Source organism: Ictidomys tridecemlineatus, chromosome 4, assembly GCF_052094955.1.
Source record: "Ictidomys tridecemlineatus isolate mIctTri1 chromosome 4, mIctTri1.hap1, whole genome shotgun sequence".
NCBI classification, from domain to species: Eukaryota; Metazoa; Chordata; class Mammalia; order Rodentia; family Sciuridae; genus Ictidomys; species Ictidomys tridecemlineatus.
The window spans coordinates 32,019,399-32,046,283 of record NC_135480.1 but is presented as its reverse complement, the minus strand read 5'-3'; the positions used below and the strand labels follow the sequence as shown (position 1 = coordinate 32,046,283).

The 26,885-nt window shown below is 43.6% G+C and overlaps 1 protein-coding gene across 7 annotated transcripts in view; it reads right to left on the bottom strand.

Annotated features, from left to right (window-relative positions):
* Positions 1-827: 827 nt before the first annotated feature.
* Positions 828-26,885, bottom strand: part of Wt1 (WT1 transcription factor) — a 47,400-nt gene continuing 21,342 nt past the window's right edge. For 4 of the 7 annotated variants that reach the window (XM_078046282.1, XM_040284552.2, XM_040284553.2 and 1 more), the window contains 5 exons: positions 11,607-11,703; positions 8,158-8,308; positions 5,149-5,238; positions 4,459-4,551; positions 828-2,209 (listed from right to left, as the gene is read on the bottom strand). In XM_078046282.1, coding sequence (XP_077902408.1) covers positions 2,088-2,209; positions 4,459-4,551; positions 5,149-5,238; positions 8,158-8,308; positions 11,607-11,703 — 553 coding nt within the window. In that variant the 3' untranslated portion in view covers positions 828-2,087. The remainder of the gene's footprint in view (positions 2,210-4,458; positions 4,552-5,148; positions 5,239-8,157; positions 8,309-11,606; positions 11,704-26,885) is intronic. The other 3 variants (XM_005327443.4, XM_078046284.1, XM_021727845.3) reach the window with 1 other exon arrangement.

The following is a 26,885-nucleotide window of genomic DNA, read 5'->3' as shown; positions in this document are numbered from 1 at the left end:
TGGAATGCACATAAGCTCCAAGATAATAGAATTGAGAGGGGCCTACCAAATGAATCTTCTTGTTTACAAGTGGAAAACCACACTCCAGAACCATAAAGAGTTTATAGATAATATAGATCTTTGCTTTCACACTCAGCTGCCCAGGAAAATCTAAGCAGTTTTACCTGCTGAGCTGATTTATAGCTACTACAGTTGTAAATTCAGTTGTACTCTGTGTTCAGCTTATGCCCTCCTGATCCCGGGAATGTCTCTATGAACTTTTCAAAAAAGATCACTTATCATTAGTACCTCTCTGTTCTCTTCTGCTGATCTGGAACAAAAAAGGTTACAAGGAACTGGGTGCAGTGGCACATGCCTGTAATCTCAGCTTCTCAGGGGACTGAGGCAGGAGGATCCCAAGTATGAGGCCAGTGTGGGCAACTTAGTAGAACTCTGTCTCAAAATAAAATGATATAAGGACTGGTAATATAGCTCAGCGTTAGAGCAGTTCCCTAGCATGTGTGAGGCCCTGGGTTCCATCACCCCCCTTAAAAAACAATGATGATAATCTTGGTAAAATAAACCCTAAACCATAATTCCCATCACATCATCCACAGACACTCAACCATCTAGCACAAACACAATCATGTCACCATGCAAAGTGAAGGTGGAACTCTGCTTCTTCTAGCACAGAAAATTCCCTCTGTAAGTCTGACAGAAAAAACATCTGTCGTCAGAACCTAGATAGGCTTACTAGTAGCCATCAAAGTTAGTGGCATTGTACCTGTTTAAAAAAGGCTGAATTGGTCTCAAGATTCAAACACAACACAGTTAATAAAATCTTGTCATTCTTTTTGAACAGACTTTAATTGAGAGCAAAGTGAAAAATGCAGGTTACAGTTTTTTAGTGTTATCATCAATATGCTGCAAGATCAACACCCAGTGATGCACCTAACATTTATACATTTCCTAATTTTAGTCGTCAAAGAGCAGATCATTACCAGATATATATATTTACACAATAATTTCAAGCAACAGTAAATAATAAACTCCCTCCCTTAAAAAACAAAATACACATACACACTCACACACATACCCCAAAACCTTTAAACAATGGATTTCCTCCACACTAGCAAGTCTCATTTTTTTTTTTCACATATACTTGTAGACCCAAAGTTACTTAAGTTACTTAAGAACAGACTTATCCGGAGATCCTGGACCAGCCCCCTATTTTCTTTTAAACTCACTTTTAATTTTTACAACTTGAAGCCACATGGCCAGTGTGATCTGTACACTCTAAGGACACCCCAATGATGAACATGAATTCCATTTTCTTTGTGTGAAGACATGGGTACATCTCTGATGATGCATGTGACTCAGAAAAAGTCAAAACCACAAAAACCTCCCATCTTCACACACGGTTGCTTAAGAACATTGTGCTAACATTAACACTGATTAATTGAGCAGTTAGATTCTTTTAGATGTCTATACAGAGGTACTGGTTAGTTCTGATTCTTTTTTTTTTTTTTTTTCAGTTGCTTGAAACACGTATGTTTTAAAAGTCGCCTGGTGGAACTACATCCTGTCTTCCAGGTTAGCAGCCCGCCTGACCTCCAGGATGCTGGATGAGCCTCACCCCCAATGTCTCTGATTTATTTCTTGCTGCTGCTGTTAGTAAATGGAACCCATGACAAAGTTTACGTTAGCAGACACAAACGCATGCCCTGGCCTATAAATATTCCATGATGGGAAATGGTACCATCCCTCCCTTCCTAGTGAAAATGAGCGTAAAGGAGAAGGGGAGGGTTGGAGGGACGTGATCAACAACGGCTCTTCTTACAATGGAAAATCCAGATCAAATGGCGATGGGCTTTTAACTAACCAGACATCATTAGCTGCTTCTCCAGGCCTGTGAGTTAGGCAGAGGAGAGTCCAACTCCTCCCGAAAATCTGGTAGGATCCAGTGGTACAGGTATCTTGTCTTGGAAGTTGGATGAAGATGATCAACGGCCATATCCTTAGGTGAGTGAAGAATTTCAAAATTGGATTTGAAAGTAGTTCACACACTGTCCTGCCTGGGTCACAGAACTGTGCCCGTGTTGGACCCCTCAGAGCGCCAGCTGGAGTTTGGTCATGTTTCTCTGGTGCATGTTGTGATGGCGGACTAATTCATCAGACCGGGCAAACTTTTTCTGACAACTGGGCCACCGACAGCTGAAGGGCTTCTCACCTGTTGATACAATTGCCGGTCAGAGACACTTGCCTCGGCAAGACTGGCACAAGTTCAATTATCAAAGGCCTGAGTTCATTCATCACAGCCACCTGCCCCTGATTCCCACAGGTCTTTCCCTAAGCTAATCAATGGGCTTGCTTAAGGCAGCACCTCTGGGGGCTAAATAATGTCCGAGATCATGTAAAAATTATGAAATATTCTTCCATCCAGACTAAGAGACTAGGGAAACAGGAAAGAAAGGATGAATCTGGTTAATGGAAATATTTGGGAAATTCGTATTTAATTAAGGGGGAAAGCATCTGTTCCAGTCTACTGTTGGAATGATGTATGAACTATGGCAATGGTTCCCTGTGGCTGAGCAGGGAACTGAGCTCAACTCAGCTGCAAGGGCCTCGGGATCATCACACCCTGGATGTTGTTGACTGCTATACAGAGGTGGAGCTGGGTCTACAGCTTTAATGTCTCTCTACGGATATTTTAAAATAAATCACTGACACCAGTTGCATGCTATTTGCTTCTTTTACCATGAAGGGTCAGGGTCACTCAGAGCATCATCTCTGTTATACAGAAGATTCTAACTGAGGCATGGTTCTGTCAAAATATAAGCCGACTCTATCGACAGAGCCTCAAGACATTCCTCCCAAGCCTCAATCTCATTAGGGACGAATACTAATTTTTATTAAATGCTTGACCGATGCCAAGACTTGTCCTGTGCTGGACATTGTGTGTGTGCGTGTGTGTGTGCACGCGCACACCTTATATATTCCTTACAACAGTCCCATGAGGGAAACATTATCCCCATCCTATAGATGAGGTTGGACATCTAGCAAGAACAAACCTAGGCAGGCCTAAAATCCAGCCTTGTCTAATTCCAAAGCCCAGACTCTTTCCTGTATTGTACCTCCAGGGCCTTCCTAAGGATAATGCCATAGGAGCCAACCCTGTACCTCCTGGAAGATCTTCTCAGGATATTGCTGGTCCCACTTCGCTTTCTCTGACTACTGATCCGAGATATGTCCCAGGAGATGTGGTGTCCCATGGTCAGAATGGGGGATGAGCAAATATAATATCAGTCTGCTGGTGACACAGGTCACTTGGAACACACATGGGGGGTGGGTGCACAAGGGACAACTCTTTCCCACCACTTTGTGAGCTCAGGACTAAGTCAGAGAAGCCATGTCAAAAGACGGGAGCAAAGCACCACCCATCATGCCCACTGTTACACCGGTGCCTCGACTGTGGACTCCCGGGGTGGGGGTTGTTTTTCTTCACCTCCCGCTCACTGTCCCTCTGCTCTTCCTGATCTGCTCCTGCTCCCAACTCTGCCTCCTACTGGACAAATTCTGACCCCTTCTCCCACCAGTCTCAATCAATCCAACCTCAGTGGAGACAACCTTGCTGGCTTTGGCTGTCTTCTTACTTCTGTCCTCCTTGGAGGCTGCATGAACTCATGCTCTTCCATCAAGAAGACAGTGGGTTAAGGGGGGCTGGGAGCAGTCTGGCTGAGTTTGCTGCTTACTAGCTTCGTGACTTCAGACAAGTCCTTTACTCACGAGAGCCTTTGCCTCCTCGTCAGTAAATTAGGGATAAATCACTCCTACACTACTCTTTTTATGTGGATATTAGGAAGATAAAATGGGATCACCTAACCAAAAGCCCTCCTTCCGAAGGTAAAAAATATGCAATACAGCGGTGCTAATTTCATTATGAATCACACCAGCCTTGTGGACAAGCAAAAATCCTTCAACAGCCAGTGGAGATGTAAAAGCCCTAATCCCTCTGTACGCTAGGACTGAGGACTGAAGTCAGTCTAGCAGAAACTAAGACTGCTTTGGGGGCATTAGAACCAGTTCTCCAAGCAGGGTCCTGAAATACGAACTCTCAGGAGAATAAGTGTTTGGCTTGCTAAATTTTTATTTTTTTCTGTAAGGTTGATTATTGTGTCAAACCAAGTGAAAAAAAAAATGTGACTGGACAAATCGGGAATAGTAGGGACCTAGTTTATCTCTCATTTTTATTCTGGACACTCTGGATGTTCCTGCCACATCTCTCTCCTATTCTGCATTTCCCCTTCTCTCCTTCTTTGAGAAACATTATTATTTATCATATTAAGATAGCTACACACTGTTCTTTCTCTCAATTGAGTTTCTAAATCTAATCTCTCTTATCACAAACAAGCTCAATCAACGACAGTTTTTTTTAAAAAAAAAATAATGAAAAATAAATGTGAAGAAAAGTTTACGCACTTGTTTTACCTGTATGAGTCCTGGTGTGGGTCTTCAGGTGGTCGGATCGGGAGAACTTTCGCTGACAAGTTTTACACTGGAATGGTTTCACACCTAAACGGACAGAGAAGGTCTAGCCTCGGCCCTAACCATGTGGGGCACAGCGAGGCCCACAAGGCTGGCTTGGTGGCAGCTGGAGGAGCCCAGTATTTCCAGCCACACTTGCAATGTCTGTCAGGCCCTCACATTTCCCCAATCCCCCAGGTCCAGCAGTAGGATCCACCTGGTTCTGCACTGTAACCCTCAAGGACCTGCTTCTGTCCTGGAAACAATCACTCCTTGACCACAAGGTCTAGCTTCTCATCAGAGAGAAGGTCTCAGCTGGATCATAACTGAAAAGGTGAATCCTGCTGCACCCCTATTCTGCTCTCCGCCACCCTTGGTCTTGACTGGTACTCTCTACCAGCAGCCCATGGCTGTGGGATCTCACTGTGCTGTGGTCTGCAGAAGGCGAGGGATGTTTCCTTTTCTTTCCTTTTCTTTTTCTTCAAGAAAAGGAAAGTCTCCAGATTTGGGGGAGGGGTGGATTCTTGGAAAAAAATGCAACAGATGGCTGACCCTCTCATCCATATTCAACACGGAAGAGCATCACAAAATCAGCCCTAACCCAAGGGAACACGACTGCTGGCAACGAGAAGGGAACCTACAAACCTGTGTGTCTCCTTTGGTGCCTTTTGAGTTGATCTGAACGAGAAAACCTTCTCTCACAGTCCTTGAAGTCACACTGGTATGGTTTCTCACCTTGGGGAAGACACATATTCTATTTGAAAACAACACTGGAAGTGCGATCTCATCAGAGGCAACCTCACCTACTTGGACTGAGGGGATCCCAAAATGCCTCAGGCACTTCGGGGAGCTCTTCTGGGCAGCGGTGATGCCAATTTCCACAGGAGATCAAAGGCCCAGCTGTGCACACTCGCAGACACTGGGCTGGGTGAACGAGGGCCGTCCCTCACCAGCTCTGCTGCTTACGATTCTGGGTGAGGCACAGTTCTTCCTTGGGAAATTGGACCAATAATCTGACACCTTCAAAGGACTCGACCGTCCACATAAAGGGCTCAGGCCGGTGCGTAGCACAAAAGCAGTGCTCAAAAAATAACATCAGGGAATACTTAAATAAAAACCAAAGGTATTTTAACTCCTGGGTTGAGTGTGGGGCAGAATTCTGGGATGGGTGTGCCTTGAGGCTAGCCCCAGAAATAAGTGTTTTAAGTTTTATAGCCTGAAGATTTGGTGTTCCTTGCTACTGACTTCACATTTTTGAGTCAAGCATCAACCAATCCACGGAGCCAAAGCACTTAGAAAATTTGTATCATTCTGTTCTAAGAGAAGAGTCAGTCGTGGGGTTGCACAATCCCCTGCCCCACCCCGTCCTCCACAGAGAAAGTGCAGCCAAACCCCAGGAGCTGAGGGCACTCAGTAACTGTGGCCTTCCCCCTCCTCAGACCTCTGAGTCACTGGCATTCTGAGACGGACAACAAGCCACCCCAGGGTCTGGTAAGTCTTTTCTATTGGTGGGCAGCCCCCAGTGCCTTTTTCTGCTCTTGACCTCTGCCCTCTTCCTGATATCTGTACCCCGACTGTAGCCAACTAGACACTCTTCATTCCTACGTTCACTTTTTACCCATCCAAGAGTCAACCCTATGTCCCTCACAACTGCCACTCACTTCCCTGTGATGCCTGCTTGGACACTTCATGGTCAGATACAAACCCTTTCCCTCCCTCATCACAGAATTTATCCCAGTGCATCTAATGAGGTGAGCCGCTTCCGTCTGCCTTCTCCACAGGCTACACTATCTGGAGAGCTTTCCTTTGTTTCTATCTGTACCCAGCCCGGTGACTTCTGTGGCAGCTCTGCAACCTGGAGGAGATGGCGCCCCTTCTCATCTGGTTTCCTTGCCCTGCAGTCGACCTTCTGCTCACCCTTCAAGGGCTCTGCCTGACCTCATCAGTCTTCCACAGCTAACCCAAGACCTTCCTGTTCCTCAAGAAAACTTCTCCAGTGCCCCTCGCTCAAACCCCTTCCCTCTCAACTTCAGAGCTGTTCCAGGACCTGAGTTAGAATGTAACCCCATGTTTTCTCAGTTCCTTTTCTTTAGGGTATATCCTCGCTCCAAAGTGCACCACCCCCTCCTTGAGAAGGAGGTTGTGATTTGGGGTTAAAAGGACGGAGTTCTGAAGTCCTGCTTCCACTATGTCCTACCCTTTTGACAACGGTTTTGTGTGTGAGGATTAAATGAAATAACGTGCGTAGGCAGACCAGCACATAAAAATTCTCCATATACTAGTCTGTATTGTTATTATAAATACATAAACAAACACTGCACTCTTTGAAGACAGGGGCTGCAGGATTGTTGAACACCGACCTGACTGCCTTGTCTTCTGCAAGGAAGAGCTTCGTGGAGGCTCCAGGGGCCCTGGGGCTCTTGGCTGTCTCATTCACTGCCTTCATCCACAGCCCTCTAACCCTCCTTTGCTGTCAGTGCCTCTTTTCCAGTAAGTTTCTACAAACCATATCACCTTCAATATAGTCCCTTGCATTTTTCCAGGCAGAATCTGACTTTATCATTTTTTCTTATTGCCTTGGTGGATACTTTTCAAATGATCCCATTGAGGGGAATATGTAAAAAGCATAACATGCCACAGGTGCTCTCATCAAAGCCTGTGGTCCACTGAGTGCAAGCTCAAGTTTATGGCAGAATCACATCCTCCAGATGCAATGAGTTAGCAAAGCCCAATGGTCTAAAGGGATCTGAAGGCAGCTCACTTTCAGTTACCCCACAGCGAAATCAGCAGGAATAACAAAATAATGAGAGTAGTCACAGCATGAAGCTGTCCTTCACTTGGAAAGACCAGCACCAGCTTCTCTGCGGAAAAGCCTGGGCTTTACATTCTCCCTGTAGGGAAGACCCAGACACATGCCCATTCTGTGTCCACAAGGCTGAGTGAATCTGAAATGCCTGTTCACGTTCAAGGTGGCCAACAACCAGACAAGGCCAATTCTGTCCCAGACACAGACTCCTTGACCCAGGATAGAAGGGTGTGTCCAGTTTCCAGAACATATAATCAAAAAAATCACTTCTCCATTTTTTAAAAGACTAGTGACAAAAATTTAACTACAGGCCATTTTCCCTTTCCTTGTTGGTTGGTTATTACTAACCCAAGTGATTCAGTTCTTCTCTGGACAATTCCTTCAAAGTTTTATGATGACCTTGTCCATCACTCGAGTCATCAAATTATCCTATGCCCAGGTTTGCTCCTCTCCCCTTAGAGATGGTAAGAATATTTGATCACTAGCATTCGTTCAGACCCCTAGACATAGGGTTCTATGCTAGGTGTTTTAAATCTACAATGCCTTTTCCACATGAAGCAAATGATGTTCAGCGAGTAACTTGCTCAAGGGCTCCCACTCGGTGAAGCCAGCATTCAAGCGTGGGTCTCTTTAATTCCATGATATTTTCTTTCTACCACACTGTTCTGTTCTTCCTGAAGACGGTTTACTGACTTCTTAATAAAGGATGGACAATCAGGATGAAAATGGCCTTGGCCTGACCTTTCTAAGCAATGCTCACTTTCCATTCCAGAAGTCACCTACATGTGAGCCCAGAACAGGAGCTCTTGAACTACCTGTGTCCAGGGCTGGACCATGGACACACTTACCAGTGTGCTTCCGGCTATGCATCTGTAAATGGGACAGCTTAAAATATCTCTTATTGCAGCCCGGGTAAGCACACATGAAGGGACGTTTCTCACTGGTCTCAGATGCTGACCGGACAAGAGTCGGGGCTACTCCAGGCACACGCCTCACATCCTGTAGGCAGAGTGTGAGAGGAACAGAGGTTTTAGGCCACATATGAACATTCATGTCAGTCCCAAGGAAAAGTGAGCACTGAAATATACCCAAGGAAAAGATGGCAGGTATGTGAGATCTGAAACCATTCCCCTCCACACCCCAAATGCCCGTGGCAGACATCACTAATGGATGATAGATCAGACATTCTGCAGAGTCGTACTCTAATGTTATCACTACTGGTCAACCAGAACTGGGACTTGAAATGAAGTCTGTTTGGGTTCCCTAACACAGAGCCTCTGGAGAAGAAATGCTGGTGCCTAGAAGAGCTCCCAATCCATCCTGTCTCTGAACTCCTCCACGTGAGGCAGTGAGGTCCGAAAGTCCAATACCAGATCTCATCTATTCCCTCCCACTCAGACGCCATGACCTTGAGCCCAATCTGCAATGGATGTTGAAGTTTCTTATCAGAGAATAATGTGAGCTAGTGAATAAGCACCAAAGTGACCAGAATGTCCACATGCAAATAAATGACCAGAAAGAAAGAGCCCCTGGATTTGAGGGTTCAATCTGTGAAGGGGAACTGAACCCAAGAGAAGCCCATGGCACGGCCAATACTATCTTTAATACTGTCACCAGAAATGACTGGACCTGTCTGCTGTCTCTGCTCTTTACATGTCCTTCCAAGGCATCTGCTCATCCCCTTTATCTGGTGGAAGAGGCTCCCCTTCCCCGCTATCAGGCTCAGAGTCATAAACAGGAGCAGGGCAGGTGCCCGAGGAGGCACTGATTCCCCCTGTTCAGCGTCAGATGTGCAAGTCTAGGCCAAAGGGTGAGAGTGGCTGACGCGGAGCACACCCACCATCACGCTAAGACCTGGAACGGCTTCAGAGCTTCATCGACACCCGGCCCTGTGTTTCCCACTCTCCCCAAGCTTGAGTTCTCGTTCCTGCTTCACAGCCCCTTGCACTGAGAGGGCACTATCTTTTTTGAAGTTAAAAGCGTACAAGGACTTAGGAGAGCCGTGTTGATAGGCCATAGCCTCTCACGGTAAATGGTGGCACGAAACTAAATGCTGAGCCAGCCGTGTGGTGTCCTCAAGGAAAACAATGAGTAGATCATGAAAGAACAAGACACCTGTCCAGGGTGGAGTTTGCTACAGGCCATGACAGTGAGTCTGACAAATGGGGTTCTGAAGAGGAGGAAGGCAAAGGAAGCACTTTCCATTTCCTCTCATTCATCCCAGACGCAGTGTACATGGCAACAGGACATAAAGATGAGTGTGAATGTCAGTCAGGGTCCCGGTGGGGAAAGGATTGATGGTTTTTGTCCAAAGAGACTGGATGACTCTTCCTAAACCGCCACTGGTTCTCTGTATCTCTGTGACCTTTGCATTTATTTCTCACCATGGGAAGGCCTGGGATGAGGGAGCACGCTGTTCTACTTCCACGACACTTCTGGAAAATAATCAGAACATCTCGGAGCTACTTGCCCCACATATCACACAGGGGCCTGGCCCACACACACTTATCCCTAGGGTGCTGACTCTTCTGGTGGAAGGATGACAGCTGTTTCTCTTGTTGTGGCCACTGAGTCACACTTAGAAAACACTCATACAACCCCTTGGTTACTGTGTGCTAATGACAGCCCCAAAGAGGCTCTGTGAAAGTGGCCTTCCACCAAACACTGAATTCTCCAAAAAGCTTTTACCTTTCCACTTTACTTTCACTACTCTCCTTGGAGACTTCTTCCTCTAAACTGTTCACAATCCTGTCCCCCCAGCAAGCTGTATTATGCAGCAGTTAAAAACAGCTGTTCTTGCTGGGCGTGGTGGTGGTACACACCTGTAATCCCAGCTACTCAGGAGGCTGAGCCTGGAGGACCCCAAGTTTGAGGGCAGCCTGAGCAACTTAGTGAGAATATGCCTCAAAATAAAAGTATAAAAGGGTTGGGGATGTAGCTCAGAATAGAGCTTGCTTAGCATGCACAAGGCCTTAGGTTCAATCCCCAGGACCACAAAATTAAAGAGGGTTCTGGAGTCAAACAAGCCTGAATTATAGGTCTCAGCTCCACCGCTTGTTAGCTAGGTGGTTCTGAACAAGTCACTCACCTTACCTGGGCTTTGCTGTCCCATCCAGTAAAATGGAAATAATAACATACCTACCTCACAGATGTATGCTGAGGACTAAATGAGGGGAGGAAGACTATGTTTAGACATGGAGGAACCTTAAATGCACAGGAAGAATACAAAGAAGTCAGCCTGAAAGTGCGACATAGAGTACAATTCCAACTGTATGACAGACATTCTGAGAGACGATCAGTGGGTGCTGGGAAGGAAGAATGGAGGAGGGGAGTAATGAGCGGTTGGAGGATAGAGCATTTTTAAGGTGATACACCACATAAGAATACCATGATCTGATGCTATCCAAATAGATTCGTGGCACTGTGTATTTATTAAAACCCACAGAACTATACAACATGAAAAGTGAACCCTAATGTAAACTATAGATTTAGTTAGCCTGAACCCGTCAATATTGGCACATCAATTATAACAAATATATCGTACCAATACAAGATGTTAATAATAGGGGAAACTGAGGATACTGGGAAGGGAAATATGGGAACTTTGTGTATTTTCTGGACAAAACTTCTAAAACTTCTCTAAAAGACAAAGTCCATTTTTTTAAGGTCCATGTATAAATCTTAGCACATAGAAAATGTCCGAGTAGCTGGGCGCAGTGATGCATGCCTGTAGTCCCAACAGCTCAGGAGGCTGTGGCCGGGGATCACAAGTTCCAGGGCCAGCCTCAGCAACTTAGCGAGGCCCTAAGCAACTTAGTGAAACCCTGTCTCTAAATTAAATATAAAGGGGCGGGGGATGTGGCTCAGTGGTTAAGTGCCCCTGGGTTCAATACCTGGTACCAAAAAAAAGAAAATGTCCGAGCCTAGGTGGTACTGTTATTATTGCTATTACCAACATGCAGCAAGACAGTCCGTCTTTAGGCACTTTCCAATGCAGATCAAATCTTGTAAGAGTCCAGGTTGTTGATTCAAGCCCAGAATAGAGCTTGCCTAGCAAATACAAGAGCCGTACAGTTCACTCTGGAGAAAGGAGGAAAGAGCAAGACTCTGCAGGAAGCATCTTGGTCTAAGTTAGGCAGGAGACAGCATCTCTGGAGGAGGAGGAGGAGGTGGGGGTCCCTGATGGCTAAGTCTTTCCAGGGCCAGATGGTCAATCGGCAAGGAACTGAAGGACAGTGGAATAGGAAAAGAGGCCGTGCATGAAGGCAGCGTCCAGGGGACATCCCTGAGTACTCACCTGAATGCCTCTGAAGACACCATGGGTGTGTATTCTGTACTGGGCACCACAGAGGATGGGTGTTGTGTGGTTCTCACTCTCATACCCTGTGCCATGGCTGCAAATACAGAAAAGGGAGGCCAACGCTCAGGTAGGTTCACAGCCACCTTTTGGAAAGGCTCTTCTCCAGCCAAGAGGGAGTGATCTTTTTTTAAGCTCATGGGACAAACACAATCGGTTCTTGCCTCCCTCCATGGGGCACCTCTGGAAGCAGAGCCTCTGTGAAAGCTGAGGCCACTTCATCTTCATGTCACCACCACTCAGTCCTCCCTCACCCTCAGATTCTTGCAGGCACACCGTCTGGGTCTGTGCCTCGCTCAGACAAGTCAGGAAAAGCCACAGAGGCAGGACTTCATCCCCAGCAAGTTGTTTACCATCTCAATGGCGGCTGACAGCTGCGGATATCTCAGGAATGAGCAGAATGCTTCAAGCTTCACATGAAGTGTACTGGATTTTTGTCGACACCTCATGACTCAGTTTTTACCAGATAGCACCAAAAAAGTGACGACACTTTCAAGAAGAGATATCACATCCCCAGGAGTGGGATTACACATCTGTGGCTCTATTCCACTTAACCTACAGATTTGTCTTCCAGATCAGGTTAACTCTTTGTGGCCAACCTGTGCTGCAGCTGGGCCCTGGACAATCTTCCAGTATCAGACTGACTAGTCCCCTACTTGGTGCTCAAGGTAACTTGGGACTACCAGTGAGACCCGAGGAATGTGGGGCTTTGAAAACAGCAACTTGGAAGAAGTGACTGCTCTGTTCTAAAAATACTCTTCACTTCAGGTACAGTGCTGAAATCTGTTCTGCACTAATTTTATTTCCAAACGAAGCAGAGAAAGGATTCTTATCCACACAGGCAGGACGTTAGAATTACATCAGGAAGCACCATGGAGATGATGATGAAATCTCTTTTATGAAACATCTCTGTAAAATGGTGCAGCTGCTTTGGAAAATGTCTGGCAATCTCTCAAAAAATTAAGACACACAGTTACCATGTGACCCAGAAATCCTGGGTATATTCCCAAAAGAAAGGAAAACAGATGTCCACACATTTAAAAAAAAAAAAAAAAAAAAAAACTTGTGTACATTGTTTAGAAGCTACACCGTTTGTAAGATCAAAACGCAGAATCAACTCCAATGTCAATCAACTGATGAATGATAAACAAAATATAGTATATTCACACAATGGAATACTATTTGACCATAAAAAGGAATGGAGTACTGATACATGCTATAATATGGATGAACTTTGAAAACACTATGCTAAATGGGATGAGCTAGTAACAGAAAAAAAAAAAAAAAGATATTGCATGATTCCATTTATATGAAATGTCCAGAACAGGCAAATCTATACTTGGTGAGGACATGAAAGAGTGACTGCTGAAAATGTCCTAAAATTGTGGGAGTGGCCAAACTAATGGTTTTGGATAAGAAATATCTCCCAAAGACTTATGTGTTGATGGCTTAGTCCCCAGTGCAGCAATATTCAGAAGTGGATCTGGGGAAGTAACTGGATGAGGGTTCTGACCTCATCAGTGGACTAATCTATAGAGGCATTAATATTTGATAGCATTATTAGAAAGAAGCAGAAACTACAGGCAGTGGGGCCTGGTTGGAGGAAGTAAGTCACAGGGCCACATCCTGGAAGGGTATATCTTGTCCCTAGCCTCTCTTTCCCTACTACGTGGCTATCATGAAGGGAGTAGCTTTGCTCTTCTGCCATGGTGTTCCTGCCTTGGAGCCAGTCAACCATAGAATGAAACCTCTGAACCTGGGAGCCAAAATAAATCTTTCCTCCTCTAAGTTGTTTTTCCCAGGTATTTTGTCCCAGCGATGAAAAGCAATCACACCGTACATATCAACAAGTATATTAAAACCCACTGTATCGTGTACTCTAGAAGGGTAAAGGATGAGATATGCAAACTCAATAAAGCTGCTTTATAAACATTGTGCATCTGCATTTTTCAGCCTTCAGGTAAGATTAACCGGTTGTTTGAGGCTGAGAATCTCCATCCTCTGCCTTTGTGACTCCAGCTGTTCCAGGGGTTTCAGGGCAACAGGCAGGTGCCTTTGTCCATCTCATGGAATAGGGGGCATACCACAGACTGACTCAAGTCTCACTCAACCAGGGGAGAGAATTCCTGGAAGGAAAGAGTGTCCGACAGGATGACTGAGGTGTCCACACAGCCTGGGGCCACAGCAGCCGAGGGGTTTCACATTTACTTCTGGCTCCAAGCATTTTAGAAAGAACTGCCTGTCTGCTTTGCATAGTTTGGGCAGAGAGGTGGCAGTTCTGCATCCCCAGTCGACTACATCGTTTCTCTTGTGTCCTGCTTCGAGTAATTTTTAGCACATCTTGGAGGTGAGGAATGTCTCAAAGAGCTAAAGCAGGGTGAAAGATGCTAATCCCAGAGAGCCTCTGTCGGAGGCCGCCCTGCACAGGAGCTCTGCACATATCTTTAGGTCTCGAGTAAGGTGGTACTGAACTGGCACTGCACCTGCTGCAATGCAGGTGGACTCACCTCTGCCAGGAGAGGTGCAGCCATGGAACTGGGCGTCACCTGATGAGTTCCACCCACCTGTTTGTTGTGATACTACCCCTTACCTTTCATTGATTGGCTCCGTTCAATAAATAGGGCTTCAAAACGTGCTCCCCGCTCTCTAGCCTGCCTCCTGTATTTTTCTCTTGCTCCCCTTGTGGGAGCTTGTGTCTGAGGTGCAGAACTGTCTTGAACTGCCCTAGAAAAAGGTATTTTCTGTGTCTCTGTGTGATATTTCATGCCAGCTCAAATGCACCTGAGTGACACTGATTCAGCAGCCCGAATTGGATGGGGGCTACAGTTGCATCTGTTTTTCTGACTCTTAGAATGTGCATGCCAGGAAAGCAAGGGCGTGTCTGCCTTCCATACCACTACAGTCCACAGACAGTGGAGTGACATGGCCCATGACAGCAGAAGGAGGACAGGCCAGAATGGTGCTGCCAAAACACTGTGCCTCAAAGGCTGAAAGGAGAAGCTGTTTTGCATGGTTCCATCTTCTGCATGAAGCCAAAATGCAACTTAAACATTTCCTCAGGCTAAGGGACTTTTGGGGACACACCATTAGTAGAAATCTGAATTATGTGCAAGTTCTTCCATCAAAGGGGAAGTATTAGTAATATGTCTTGATAGTTGAATTCTGGTGGGGGGGGTAATCTGGATTTTTTTTGGGGGGGGGAAGGCTCAGACTTTCCTCAACAAACTAGTCCCATGACTCAAAGTGTTCTGTCACTCCAAGGGAACAACACTGATCCTCACAGCCAGATAGATGCAAGTCAACAAAGAAAAGAAGCAATAAGACTATACCTGAGACTGAGCCAATTATGCCACAATCTAGTAGAGTCTTCTATGAGATTCATGAATAAAAACAGTAAAACAGTTGGCCCCTGCCTATGGGTTCTTATATCTCCATGAGACAAACACCATTGCAATCCCACACTGTGGAAACCCTGTAAGCCAACATGCCTTCCAGTGTGGTCTTCTCAGAAGACCAAGCCTAACTTGTGAGCATTTAATTTGTAGAAGTCACTTCAAGTCAATGAAGGAAAACAAGCTGGTAGTCTTGGGAGCCATAGACTATAGAGGCAGAAGGGGCCTAAAAAAGTCATCTCCTCCAACCACAGTCGAAGCAGGAATGGCTTCCAGGTCACTGTCAACAGCTGGACAACATGACTGGTAAATTTTCAAGGCATGCTGTTCTATTTGGGGAAAGTTCAATTGTTAGGAAAGGCCTTTCCAAACCAAGCTGAGATCTGTGTCCTCACTCCTGCCTGATGGGGAACTGTACAAGTATTACTATGTTACAGCCATCTCTATGCATCTCCCATACATGATGGTAAAACTTGGCATGGACAACAGAATCACCTCACTCATCCCTGCATCCTCTAAACTTAGTGACTAAAGGATGGGCAGAGTCCACAAACAGGCCCAAGATGGACTGACTCTAACTCCTCCTCCACATTACAGCCCTTCAAGTATTTAAAGATCTAGCTCTCCAGGCTATAGATCTCTTTTCTCTCAACTCCGACAAGGTGAACTGTATTTTGATTCTTTTACCACCTTGATTGTCCTCTTCCTCTTCCCCTTCATTTTGATAAATCTTTCTCAAAGCGGTCACTTAAGATGGATTGCCAATGCTACAGAAGTGTTTCTATAAAGGAGTGGGAAAGAAAGATCATCCAAAACATAAAAGTTTTTAGAATCTGGTCAGTAACATGAATGCATAAGAATAGAGAGTACATGTCTGACCTGAAGGGATTCCATTCCAAATCTTTCAAAGTTGATCCACTAGTCAAACACAGTACCATGGATTAGGCCAACAGGCTGCCAATGCTCAATTCTGGGTCAAAAGGCTTGGGCCTCTGGGCTCAGTGTGGACAGAGTATTATGATTATCACATGTAAGAGGAAATAATTCCTCTATACTCAGGTCACAGTGACCTTCCTCAGTTTTACAGTTTGGATATGAGATGTCCACCAAAAGCTCCTATATTAATGTAGAAATATTCAGAGGTTCATGAAATGACTGAATTATGAGAGCTGGAACCTAACCAGTCATCCTAGTTTGAATGGACTAACTGGGTGGTAACTATAGGCAGGTGTGGCATGGCTGGAGGAGGAGAGCCAACTCCATGGGGCAACCTGAGGGACCATCAGAGAGAATTTAATAGCTTGGATGGGGTCCAGTCCACCAGGGCATGAGTTGTCAACAGGAGTTAACCTAAGACAGAAATGCTCAGGAAGATGATGGTTGCCAATGGGACAACACCCATTGTTAAGATGCAGCTACTTGGGCTGGGATTGTGGCTCATTGGTAGAGTGCTCGTTTAGCCTGCAAGAGGCACTGGGTTCAATCCTCAGCACCACATAAATGTAAAATAAAGACATTGTGTCCACCTAAAACAGAATAAATATTTAAAAAAAAAAAAAGAATCAGTCTCCAGAAAGGATCCAGCTACTGGCTTAGATGTTCAAGTATCACCAAGCTTCACCCCTGGAGAGAAACATCCTTCAGAATATCTAATGATATCTAATGACTATGCTGTGGATGAACCAAATAAGAATGATGGTAGGATTCCAAAAGGTCTGGAGCCATAAGGCCTTCCAAGAATGGAAAGGAACTGCCAGACTAGTGGGGATACTTCCAGGGTCAAAGATACACATTCCAAATAAAAGAATCACAGAACCCTGAACAGTTGTGGGGGGAAAAGAATCAGAACCAACCCCAAAACAGAGACTTATCATCATTCATGGAACAGGCTCTACAGTATGAACTAACAGAGCCCCAAATCTCCATTAGGATAGAAATGTATGCCGTGGCTTTATCTACCTTCCAACTCAGATAATTAAAAGGCACATAAAAGAAAACGTGGCACTATGCATAGCAAGATGCATGATCCCAGTTTGAGTAAGTCTGGACAACTTTCTTAGGATAAGAAATTGGTGCTTTATAAAAAGTTTCTGTGTTTTGTTACCTAGGAAACTTCCCTTAGGAAGATATCTGATTTAGCGGAATGATGGGGAAAAAAAGGGATTGGATGACTCCTTGGCCAAGATAATCAGGGAACCCTGGGATTTATACTGAGATATCATAGGACTGCTATAGCTCCAGGTGGGCAAAGATCCAGTGAGCCTGGTACAGATACTGAAGATACAAAGGATCATCAGAACGTGCTTGTGCCCTGCCACAGAGGCCACCCTGCTAGAGACCCCTCTTCAGCTTGACAGAGCGACTTCAGACATTGCCTCTGGTTTTATTGTTCAACTAGGCACAAAGCATCCATTCAGAGCCCAAGATATCCTATCTTGATCAGAAAAACATCAAAAATAACTATCAAATGTCTGTTCACAATAAATATCTACTACATTAGTGACCTTCCACTATCAAATTGGTAATTTTACCACAAAGGAAACAGACTTGGGCACACCTTACATATGGCTAACCAACTTTGGCTGCTAATGATCTGTTTTCTTCCCTGCATATTCCCAAAGATCTAGCTTAGTAACTGAATTCCTAAAATTCAGGGTATCCTCTCTGCTGTAATTTCTAGAATCCTCTGACATTTTCTACTTGAAAACCAAGATATTAATCTGTCTCAACTCTTCTGTCATCTGTCTTATTCTCCATGAATTTCCACATTATTAGCCAAGAGGGCAATTATTTTATGAAAGAAAATGGATTTAGTTCTTTTTTATTTAAAGCAGAGCCAGAAATTCAAATATTCTGACAGGGTCAGAGAAAATGAGAGAAATCAATGAAGAGGGCTCTGCAGAATAAGATGGCCCTGAACTGGCAAGGACAGTCACCCAGGCTACACTGTCCCCTGCCCAACAGAGGCAGCCACAATTCAACTCTACTGGCCACCATCTATTGTTAATGATGGGAACCCAATGGGACCACATCTTTCCATTCTTCAAGGAAAAAAAGTCATAAATCTCATCTTCTTCTGAGATGACTTGAATTTATATTCTTGCAAATTAATGAAATCTTAAAGAGTCACTGTTGGATGAGATAAAACATACAACTGCCCTAAGGATCAACAATTTGCAACTTCTGCTTTCAAGGCTGAGCAGAGAAGTTATATACTAGAAAAATCCATTTGTTTCTGCTGGTCTTCCCACAGGGCAACAAAATAGAGGTGGGGATGTACCTGGCTCTTTGAAAACTGGGTGTTAGAATCTCCCATACCCTAGCTTGAAAAGATGCCATACTTATACAGCAGGAATCGCCAGTGCTGTCCAAGCAAAATCTAGAAGTTTCCATCTAGAGGCTTTCTGGAGTCCTGGAAATGGTTTGGCTCTAATTTCAGCAGCCCTCTTGAAAGCAGGTGTAAGTACTGTGGTCACAGACAGAAAGCCATAGGTGCAGTACTGCCAATTCAAATGCATGAGTTTCTTAAGACAAATCACCACAACTTTGGTGGCTTTAAAAAAAAACTCACCAAGTTACCCTCTTATGATTATGGAGAGTTAGAAGTGCCAAATCAGCATCACCAGGCTGAAACCAAGGTGTCAGCAGTCCTGCTTTCCCCCAATGGCTCCAAGGAGAGAGCTGCTTTACTTGCTTCTTTCAGTTTCTAGAACTTGCCTGGTTTCTTGGTCCCTTCTTTGCATCACCCCAACCTCTTGCATACTTGTTATCACATTTAGATAATTCAGCCCACCCAGAAAATTCAGGAAAATTCTCCATCTCACGGTCCATAACTGAATCATAACTGGAAAACCCCTTTTGCCACATGAGGGAACATTCACAGGTTCCAGAAATTAGGACCTGGATATCTTTGGGGGTCATTATTCAGCTCACCATACCAAGGAAATGAGATTTATTACATTTCTTGCAGACACATTTTTTAAAAACTTAATCAATCTGGATCCCTTATCTACAGATTTGTCTGGGAACACATGATTTTGCATCTGAAGACCTGTATTCCAGGCCCAATGTTACTATTTATCTTCTCTGTGGTCATGAGCTAGTCATTCAATTCTCTCCACATATGAGATTCATCATTTGTAAAATGAAGTCAATAACCTACACTAAGGATTCATTTGAAGATCAAAGAGATGAGTCATGTTGGGAGCAAAAGCTAAACATCACCAAATAACTTTATCCCAACCAAAAATTCTGGAAGTCCATGACTATATGCGATCACTAACAACCATAAAAATTATTTATTGTATGCTTTATGTAAGTTTGGTGATTGAGGTCAATACAATTTGTATTTTTTATTCACAGCACAACCCAGGAGTCATTAAGGTGTATTGCCTTAGCAAATGACTTAGCCTTCCTGGAACAGCTTCATGTAAAATGAAACAATAGCACCTGCTTGCTCTTCGAGCTACTTGCTGAAGGAACCAATGAGATCAGATAAGTTCTGTACAATACTTGGTGCATGTACGCACTCAGTAAATGTTAACTATCGCTTAAACAATACCATCCCCATTTCACAGTGAAGTATACTGAAGTTTAAGGACAGGTTGAGCTTATTTGCCCAAAATCAGACAGATGGCAAGTGGCAGAGCTTGAGGTGTGTGTCCAGGTCAGTGCAACCCCATCCTAAAGGGTTCCATTCTATCCTGACACTTGAATGATTGATTTCAGCTCTTTTCTCCAAGGTATGAATGAAATTGGGCACACTGTAGTTTAATAAATGTAGTGATGTGGAGGAGAAGACTAAGGGTGGGCAGAGAGGAAGCGCAAGTTCAAAACATTCCTCCTCAGCATATTTCTGCTTCTGTTGTACGAGACAATCTTTATATTGGCATAAAGAAAGCACAAGGGACAGAAATGACCTGCTCATATGTGACAGAGTAGTCCAAACTGTGCACATTTGTTACAAAGTAATAATAATTAATCATTATCATCATCTCTTTTCACCTAACTGGGCGGGGGAAACTAAGCAGAAGCAATTATCACAGAGCATACACCTTGTGACTTCATTTCTGGTGGTAGCCGAGACAATTTTAACAGCAAAAACTGAGCAATTTTTCTGAGCAATTTTAACAGCAAAAACTGTATCCTGAGAAAATTTGCCTTTCCTTTCCTAGACAGCTTTAAAATGCATCAACACGTGTCCTTAGAAAGTCTGCAGAAAGAGAAAAATGTCCCTCATCTAACACAAATTATGAGCCCTCGTCTCGCTAAACGTGTGTACATTGAGGCTTGGCTTAGAAAAAAAACAACATAACTTTTTTGGGGTAGCTTCTTTAGAAATGATTAATTTTGATGTTCCACAGGCACAAGAAGATTAATAAAAAGGAATTGAGGTTTTACAGATGAGAAAAACCAGAGCTGCCCTGAAATCCCTTATCAACACAAGAGGAAAAAAGAAGAAGAAAGAAAAAATGTAAAACGAAAGAGAAAGAGACTTTCGAAGGCCATTCTCATTGAATATGAATATTCAGAAAGGAGACACTTCAGCCTGTGACTTCTCTCTCCCACCTCTACTTATTGGCCAGGTGGTCATCCCCCATCTTCACTTCTGTCTTCTCGCCTCTGCAGACTTAATCAGACTGCAGGGAAGCACCTGGGGAAATCGCAAACACTCGTGCACCAGGACACAGAATCTCCCCATGAAGCTCTCTGCATCCTTGATGCTTGGGGCTTATATATGAGATGCTTAAGTGCCTGATTCTTTTTGGTGTTGACAATAAAGTTTGCTGCAAGCCTTGAGGCCCATCATCCCCTTCTCTAGCGTGCCAATTTCTCAGAGAAAAGAATGAAGAACTGCGTTAAGAAACTGGGCTTCCTAAAAGGTTAAACACGAGATGAGGCTGAACTCAGCACCACCCATAAATTATACTTGCCTTGAGAGAGAGAGAGAGAGAGAGAGAGAGAGAGAGAGAGAGAGAGAGAGAGAGAGAGAGAGAGAAGAAGAAGAAGAAGAGGAGGAGGAGGAGGAGGAGGAGGAGGAGGAGGAGGAGGAGGAGGAGGAGCAGCAGCAGCTGTAAGAACCCCAAGTCTAAACCAAGCTTCCAGAACTAACTACCTGTCTACAGGAAATACAAGGGATAGAGGCCCAAAGCCAGAGACACCAAGCTCTTCAATCCAGATCATGGTACAGTCTACTGAACATGTGCTCTGGGCACATAAAAGGAGAAAGATAAAGTTTCTTTTACTAAGCCAGCACAGAAAGTAAAAACCTAAAATAAAACAACGAAGTTAAACTTGAATGAGTTTAAACACACACTCAATGTCTGTTTTCTAATAACTCATAGATATCAAATTTCCTCAAAAATAGTCTACAGGAGAGAATCTGGTTTGTTTTTTTTAACTTGGGACAGTTTACCCTCTGTCTGTCCCCAGGTGTTTCATTTCAGTTTAGACCTTAAGAAAAAGATGCATCTGTTACTTTGGACTAAAACAATGTATTTTAGTCATTTTTCATTAAAAACTACACTACGGCAATGCTTCTATTTTGCTTTTTTACTAAACATTTTCCCTAGGAACCTGGGAAAGCAGACTCCCTGCCTGCTTGCTCTTCATTCCCATTCTCTCCATGTCACATGCATCCCTATGGCACCCAGAGCTACAAAACATCTGGAGGGAAAGGGCACTCACCCCACTTCCACTAACTCTGACTTTTTAAAACTATTGCCTATTTCTAGTTATGCCCGCCCACATCCACTTTCCTTGGTAACAAAGCCCTCTGTTCCTTTTAGGGAAACTCCTATATATATATATTTATTTAGGACACAACATCTTTATTTTGTGTGGTGCTGAGGATGGAACACCTTGCCTCACGCATGCTAGGGGCGCTCTACCTCTGAACCACAACCCCAGTCCCTGGAAATTCCTCTCTTTAACCCCACCCCAGGCTCTAGAAGAGAGTACAAGACTAAGACCTGGCCAATCAACCACTACTTTCTCCAGTCACATGACCCACTGCAAGCCAATCAAAGACCTTTCCCTAAGTCTATTGTTGAAAAAGAACCAATAGAGAGGCATTCTTCTTGTCAGGCTGTAGGTGCTAAAACCAAAACTGCTTTTTCCACAGTGGAGCAAGGTTGCCTGAGATGGCAACCAGCATGGAGGAAAACAGACAAGAGACAGTGAAACAGTGTTCTCATGACACTAAGTCCCTGAATCCAGACAAGGGTTTTAAAATATAATACCCACAACCTACCAAATTACCCCATTGATCCACACCAGTTACAACTGGGATTCTGCCACCTGTTGCAAAGTTCTGATTAATAATGTGCAATCTAGCCAGGCATGGTGGCACACACCTATAATTCCAGCAGCTCTGGAAGCTGAGGCAGGAAGACCAGGAATTCAAAGTCAGCCTCAGCGAAATCAAGGTGTTAAGCAACTCGGTGAGACCCTGTGTCTAAATAAAATACAAAATAGGGCTAGGGATGTGGCTCAGTGGAGTGCCCCTGAATTCAATCCTGGGGACCAAAAATAATAATAATAATAATACACAATCTAATATTCAAAGGTAAATGTATTTTCTTTTCAAAAACATATCAGAATATGAAACCTGTAAATGAGTACTGGTCCCTCCAAATTACCTTTTAGAGGATGCTCATTTCTTCCAACCATGCTGTTATTACTAAAGTCTTATTGTATTCCTCTTTTGAAACTTTCTTTATAGTCCTGGCTCATTCGTCTTCACTTTCCTTGCAGCCTAGTCCTCAGCCACTATTTCATAGGAGCCACAATCTGAGTGGGTTAAGTGCCAAATCAGGCTCACGAGCCATTAAGCCCTCCTCACTGCTTGCAATGGTTCACAAACCTCCCCCAACTGACCTTTTTCCTTCTATTTCACCCTCAAGGCAGAGCTGAGGTATCCTCTTAGATCTAGTTTCCCACAACAGTTTGGAGGGAAGAGTCCAAAAAACAACCCCTATGCTCTTTTCTGGCCCTTCATGCTTATAAGACTTTTAGACATGACTTTCTTTCTTACATCAATACACACAGACACAGGAACTCACGAACCCAAGGTCCCACCATCAGATCATAGAAGTATCTGGATGTCTTACTGGAAGTGGGGTGCTAGTCCGTCCACTTCCTGGTTTCATCTAACTCACTGGGTTCTGGATTCTCAATGCTTTCACTCTATGGCCAGAGATTATTGCTGGCTCCACCCCTAAGAACAGGGTCCCAAATCTATATAACAGACGAACCCTGCATCTCACACAGGAAAGATGGAGCAGGATCTTTGTAGCCTGGTTCTAAGAGGTTCCCACTCAGGTTGCTCATACCCTCTTCTGAGAAAATTTACTCCAACTACTCAATTGCATTTTTAAAATAAAGTTCCTTCCTAAACCCCAGGATCAAGCACAGCGTTCTGAAGACTAAACCCTCTCTTGTTTCCCCAAATGAAATGGGGCTCACAGGTGTGAGGAATCTGTGCAGATACAACACTTCTGCTGGCTCCATGCTCCAAACTCTGACTTTTCACAACACAAGTGGGATGGAGATGTAGCTCTGTGGTGGAGAGTCTGCCTAGCATGCTCGAGGCCCTGGGTTGGATCCCCAGCACCAAGAGGCGGGTATAAATTAATTCCAGGTGAACAAACAAAGGAAAACTTTTGTAATAAATTCAAATGAATCACACTCATTCTTGAAGGGATTTTGAGACCAGGGGTATTACTGTTAAAGTCTTGGAGGAAATTCTACACATGGGCATCTGAAAGAATAAGACATAAAAATATTGAGAACTGTTTTGTTCTTAAAGAAAGGATTCAAAAATTTTCAAAAGTCAACGTACTTCAAAATCAATTTTTTTTTGTACTGGGTTTTGAACCCAGGGTCACTTAACCACTGAGCTACATCCACAGCCCTTTTTAATATTTTATTTAGAGACAGGGTCTCGCTAAGTTGCTGAGGCTGGCTTTGAACTCACGATCCTCCTGCCGCAGTCTTCCAAACTGCTGGGATTATAGGCATATGCCACCATACCCAGCCTTCCAAAATTAATTTTTAAAATTAATTTTTAATTTTTAATCCATCCAAACTTACATTTAAGTTTTTTTTTTAATAAACTTACTTCAGAATAGTTTTAGATTTGTAGAGAAATTTCTAAGATAAAACAGAGCCCTCATAGACCCTACATCAATTTTCCTCTATTATTAACATCTCAAATTAATACGGTGTATTTGTTGCAATTAATGTATTGATAAAAAATTTCTCTTAAATTAACAAAATTAAATAATCTTAAAGAGAAGAGAGTCAGGCATGAGTGGCTCATGTTTTTAGTCCCTGCTACTGAGGAGGCTGAGGCAAAAGGATCACTTGAGTCCAGGAGTTACAAACCAGTCTGTGCAACATACTGTGACCCTCATCTCTAGTAGTAGTAGCAATAATAATAATAACAACAACAACAACAACCTCAAGAGCTAACAGCTAGAAATACCTTGAAAAAGTAGACAATGTTGGGGGGAACTTTAATATCAGATATTAAAATAGACTATGAAATTATAGCAAAGAAGCTTAATACTTGGCAGAAAAGCCAGACTGATCAAAAGAAGAAAATAAAGAGTCTAGAAATGGATCCAAGGAATTTAGTCTTTGGTAAAGGTAATACCTGAAAGCAAGGAGGGAAGAAAGGATAGCTCAAAATGGTCTCAGTATACTGTATAGTTTCTCGGAAATAAATCAAATTGGAATCCAACAGTCAAATAAATTCAGGATGAATTAAATGTTTAAATGTGAAATGTTAATTTTTTAAATATTGAAATTAAATAAAATAATACTAAAAAAAAAAAAGCTGGAGTAGGAAAATCTTTTCAAATATGGTACCAAAGCCAAAAACTTGAAGCTATGAAATAAAACATAATTTTTACTGCAAAATTTTTAAGAGTTCTGACAGGAAAAAAGCCATTGTCATAGCTAAAATATAAACAAACCAGAGAAAAAAATTCTAGTACTATGACAAGCTAAAGAACTCTTATAAACAAAGAATGCTCACAAAACGAATATAGTTGCTATATGAACCAGCTTCTGGCTAAAGCCAGCCCACTTGCCTACAGAGCCTCTTCCTTCTCACCTCGCTTTGTTCTAGCAATTCTATCCCCTCCCATCATCAATTTTTCCCTCTTTTTGATCATTCCCATCATCAAACAAACAAGCAGACATCTCTTTTTAAATAAAAAAAAAAATAAGTAAAAGCAAAACAGTAAAAACCCTACTATCTACCATCTTTTTTCCTCAGTCAACTAGAACCTCATTTTTTTGTTCCCCTTTGCATCAGAACTCTATGAAAGAGTTGTCTCCATATGATGCCTCTGGGTCACCTCCTCCCATTCATTCCCTGAACCCAGTGGCACTTAAGCACTAAGCCATATCCCCAGCCCTTTTTCATACTTTATTTAGAGACAGCGTCTTGCTAACTTCACTAAGTTGCTGAGGCTGGCTTTTTTTAAACTCACGACCCCCCTGCCTCAGCCTCCTGCTTCAGTCTTTTGCCCCTTCCCTTAATTCATCCAGAGGTTAGATAGTTAATAGATAAATGGTTCTAGCAATTTTTTTTCTCTGCAGATTCAATACACACCAAAATGTTTTAAAAACAAAGAGGTTATCTCTGGGTGGTGAGATGTCAGATGACTTTTCTTTTCTTCTTTATGTTTTGGTACTGTCTGTGATTTTTTTTTTTAAGTGATAAGCCTGTGCTACTGTTCTAATCAAAGGGGGAAAAAGGCTGTTTTTATTTTGGATAAAGTCACCATCTTCGCCTATAAAGCACTCCCTTTGTGACTTTGTGTTAAAAATTAAGAGATGGAAATAAAGCTAGAATACATGAACTTGTTCACTTTCGGTAGAAGAACTCTTATGAAACGAGGCAGTAGCCCCTTATTTCTAAGAAACATCTGGATGACTTTTTATCAGTGTGCATTCTAGATCAATATTTTTTCTAGCTAGACGATATGATCTGTTCTTATAAATGATGAGCAGATAGTCTCACAAGGGCCCAGAGGAAGTTCCAAAATACTCCTTTGGGTGGTGAAGATATCCTCCCTCATCTGATGTCCCCTCTCCCCATGAGGGACACACACACCCCTTTATCCACCATTCATAGCTTGATTTAAGTTACTGGGGGGTGGGGTGATTTCCTTCCCTGTATAATTGTATTTTCTAAATGTTCTATAATTTATATATCTTACTTACTTAATAAATACAAATACATTAGTTGAATACATGCCCCAAGGAAAAAAAAAAAAGGGTGGGAAAGGCCAACAGCCAGGGAAGGTAAAAGTAGCAGCAGGAAAGTGAGACATGAGGGCCAAGAAGCATCTGAATTAGTCTTCCTTAAGTGGGGGCATGGAGGGGGGGTAGCACTAGGTCATCAGCTCCATCACCATGGAACAGGAGCCCATTATTCCTTCTGGTAGTTAAGTCCCATACAATAATAAAGAAAGAGCTGCTTCAACGACACACGTGTTGCTGTTTCAAAGGGGGAAATCCACAGCCTTCTGCTGGGGTGGAGATGGAGGAGTGCGCTCAGGAATGCGCCTGTTCGCGGGACTGCTGAGATTCCCAGAACTGAGGCTCCCCACCTTTGCTTTGCATCTCAAGCTCTAGCAGCCACTTAAAAGCAGGCTATCTGCTTTCAAGAAGTAAATCTCCAGGACGGGTACCTTATGTTCACAAGCCCACAAGGGAAGGCACGGGGCTGCGTGTGGAGCTCCCGGCCAGAGGCTCGGCTATCTCTTTTGGCACAGGTTCTCAGGGATGAGACCATGTCTAGCGGGGATTT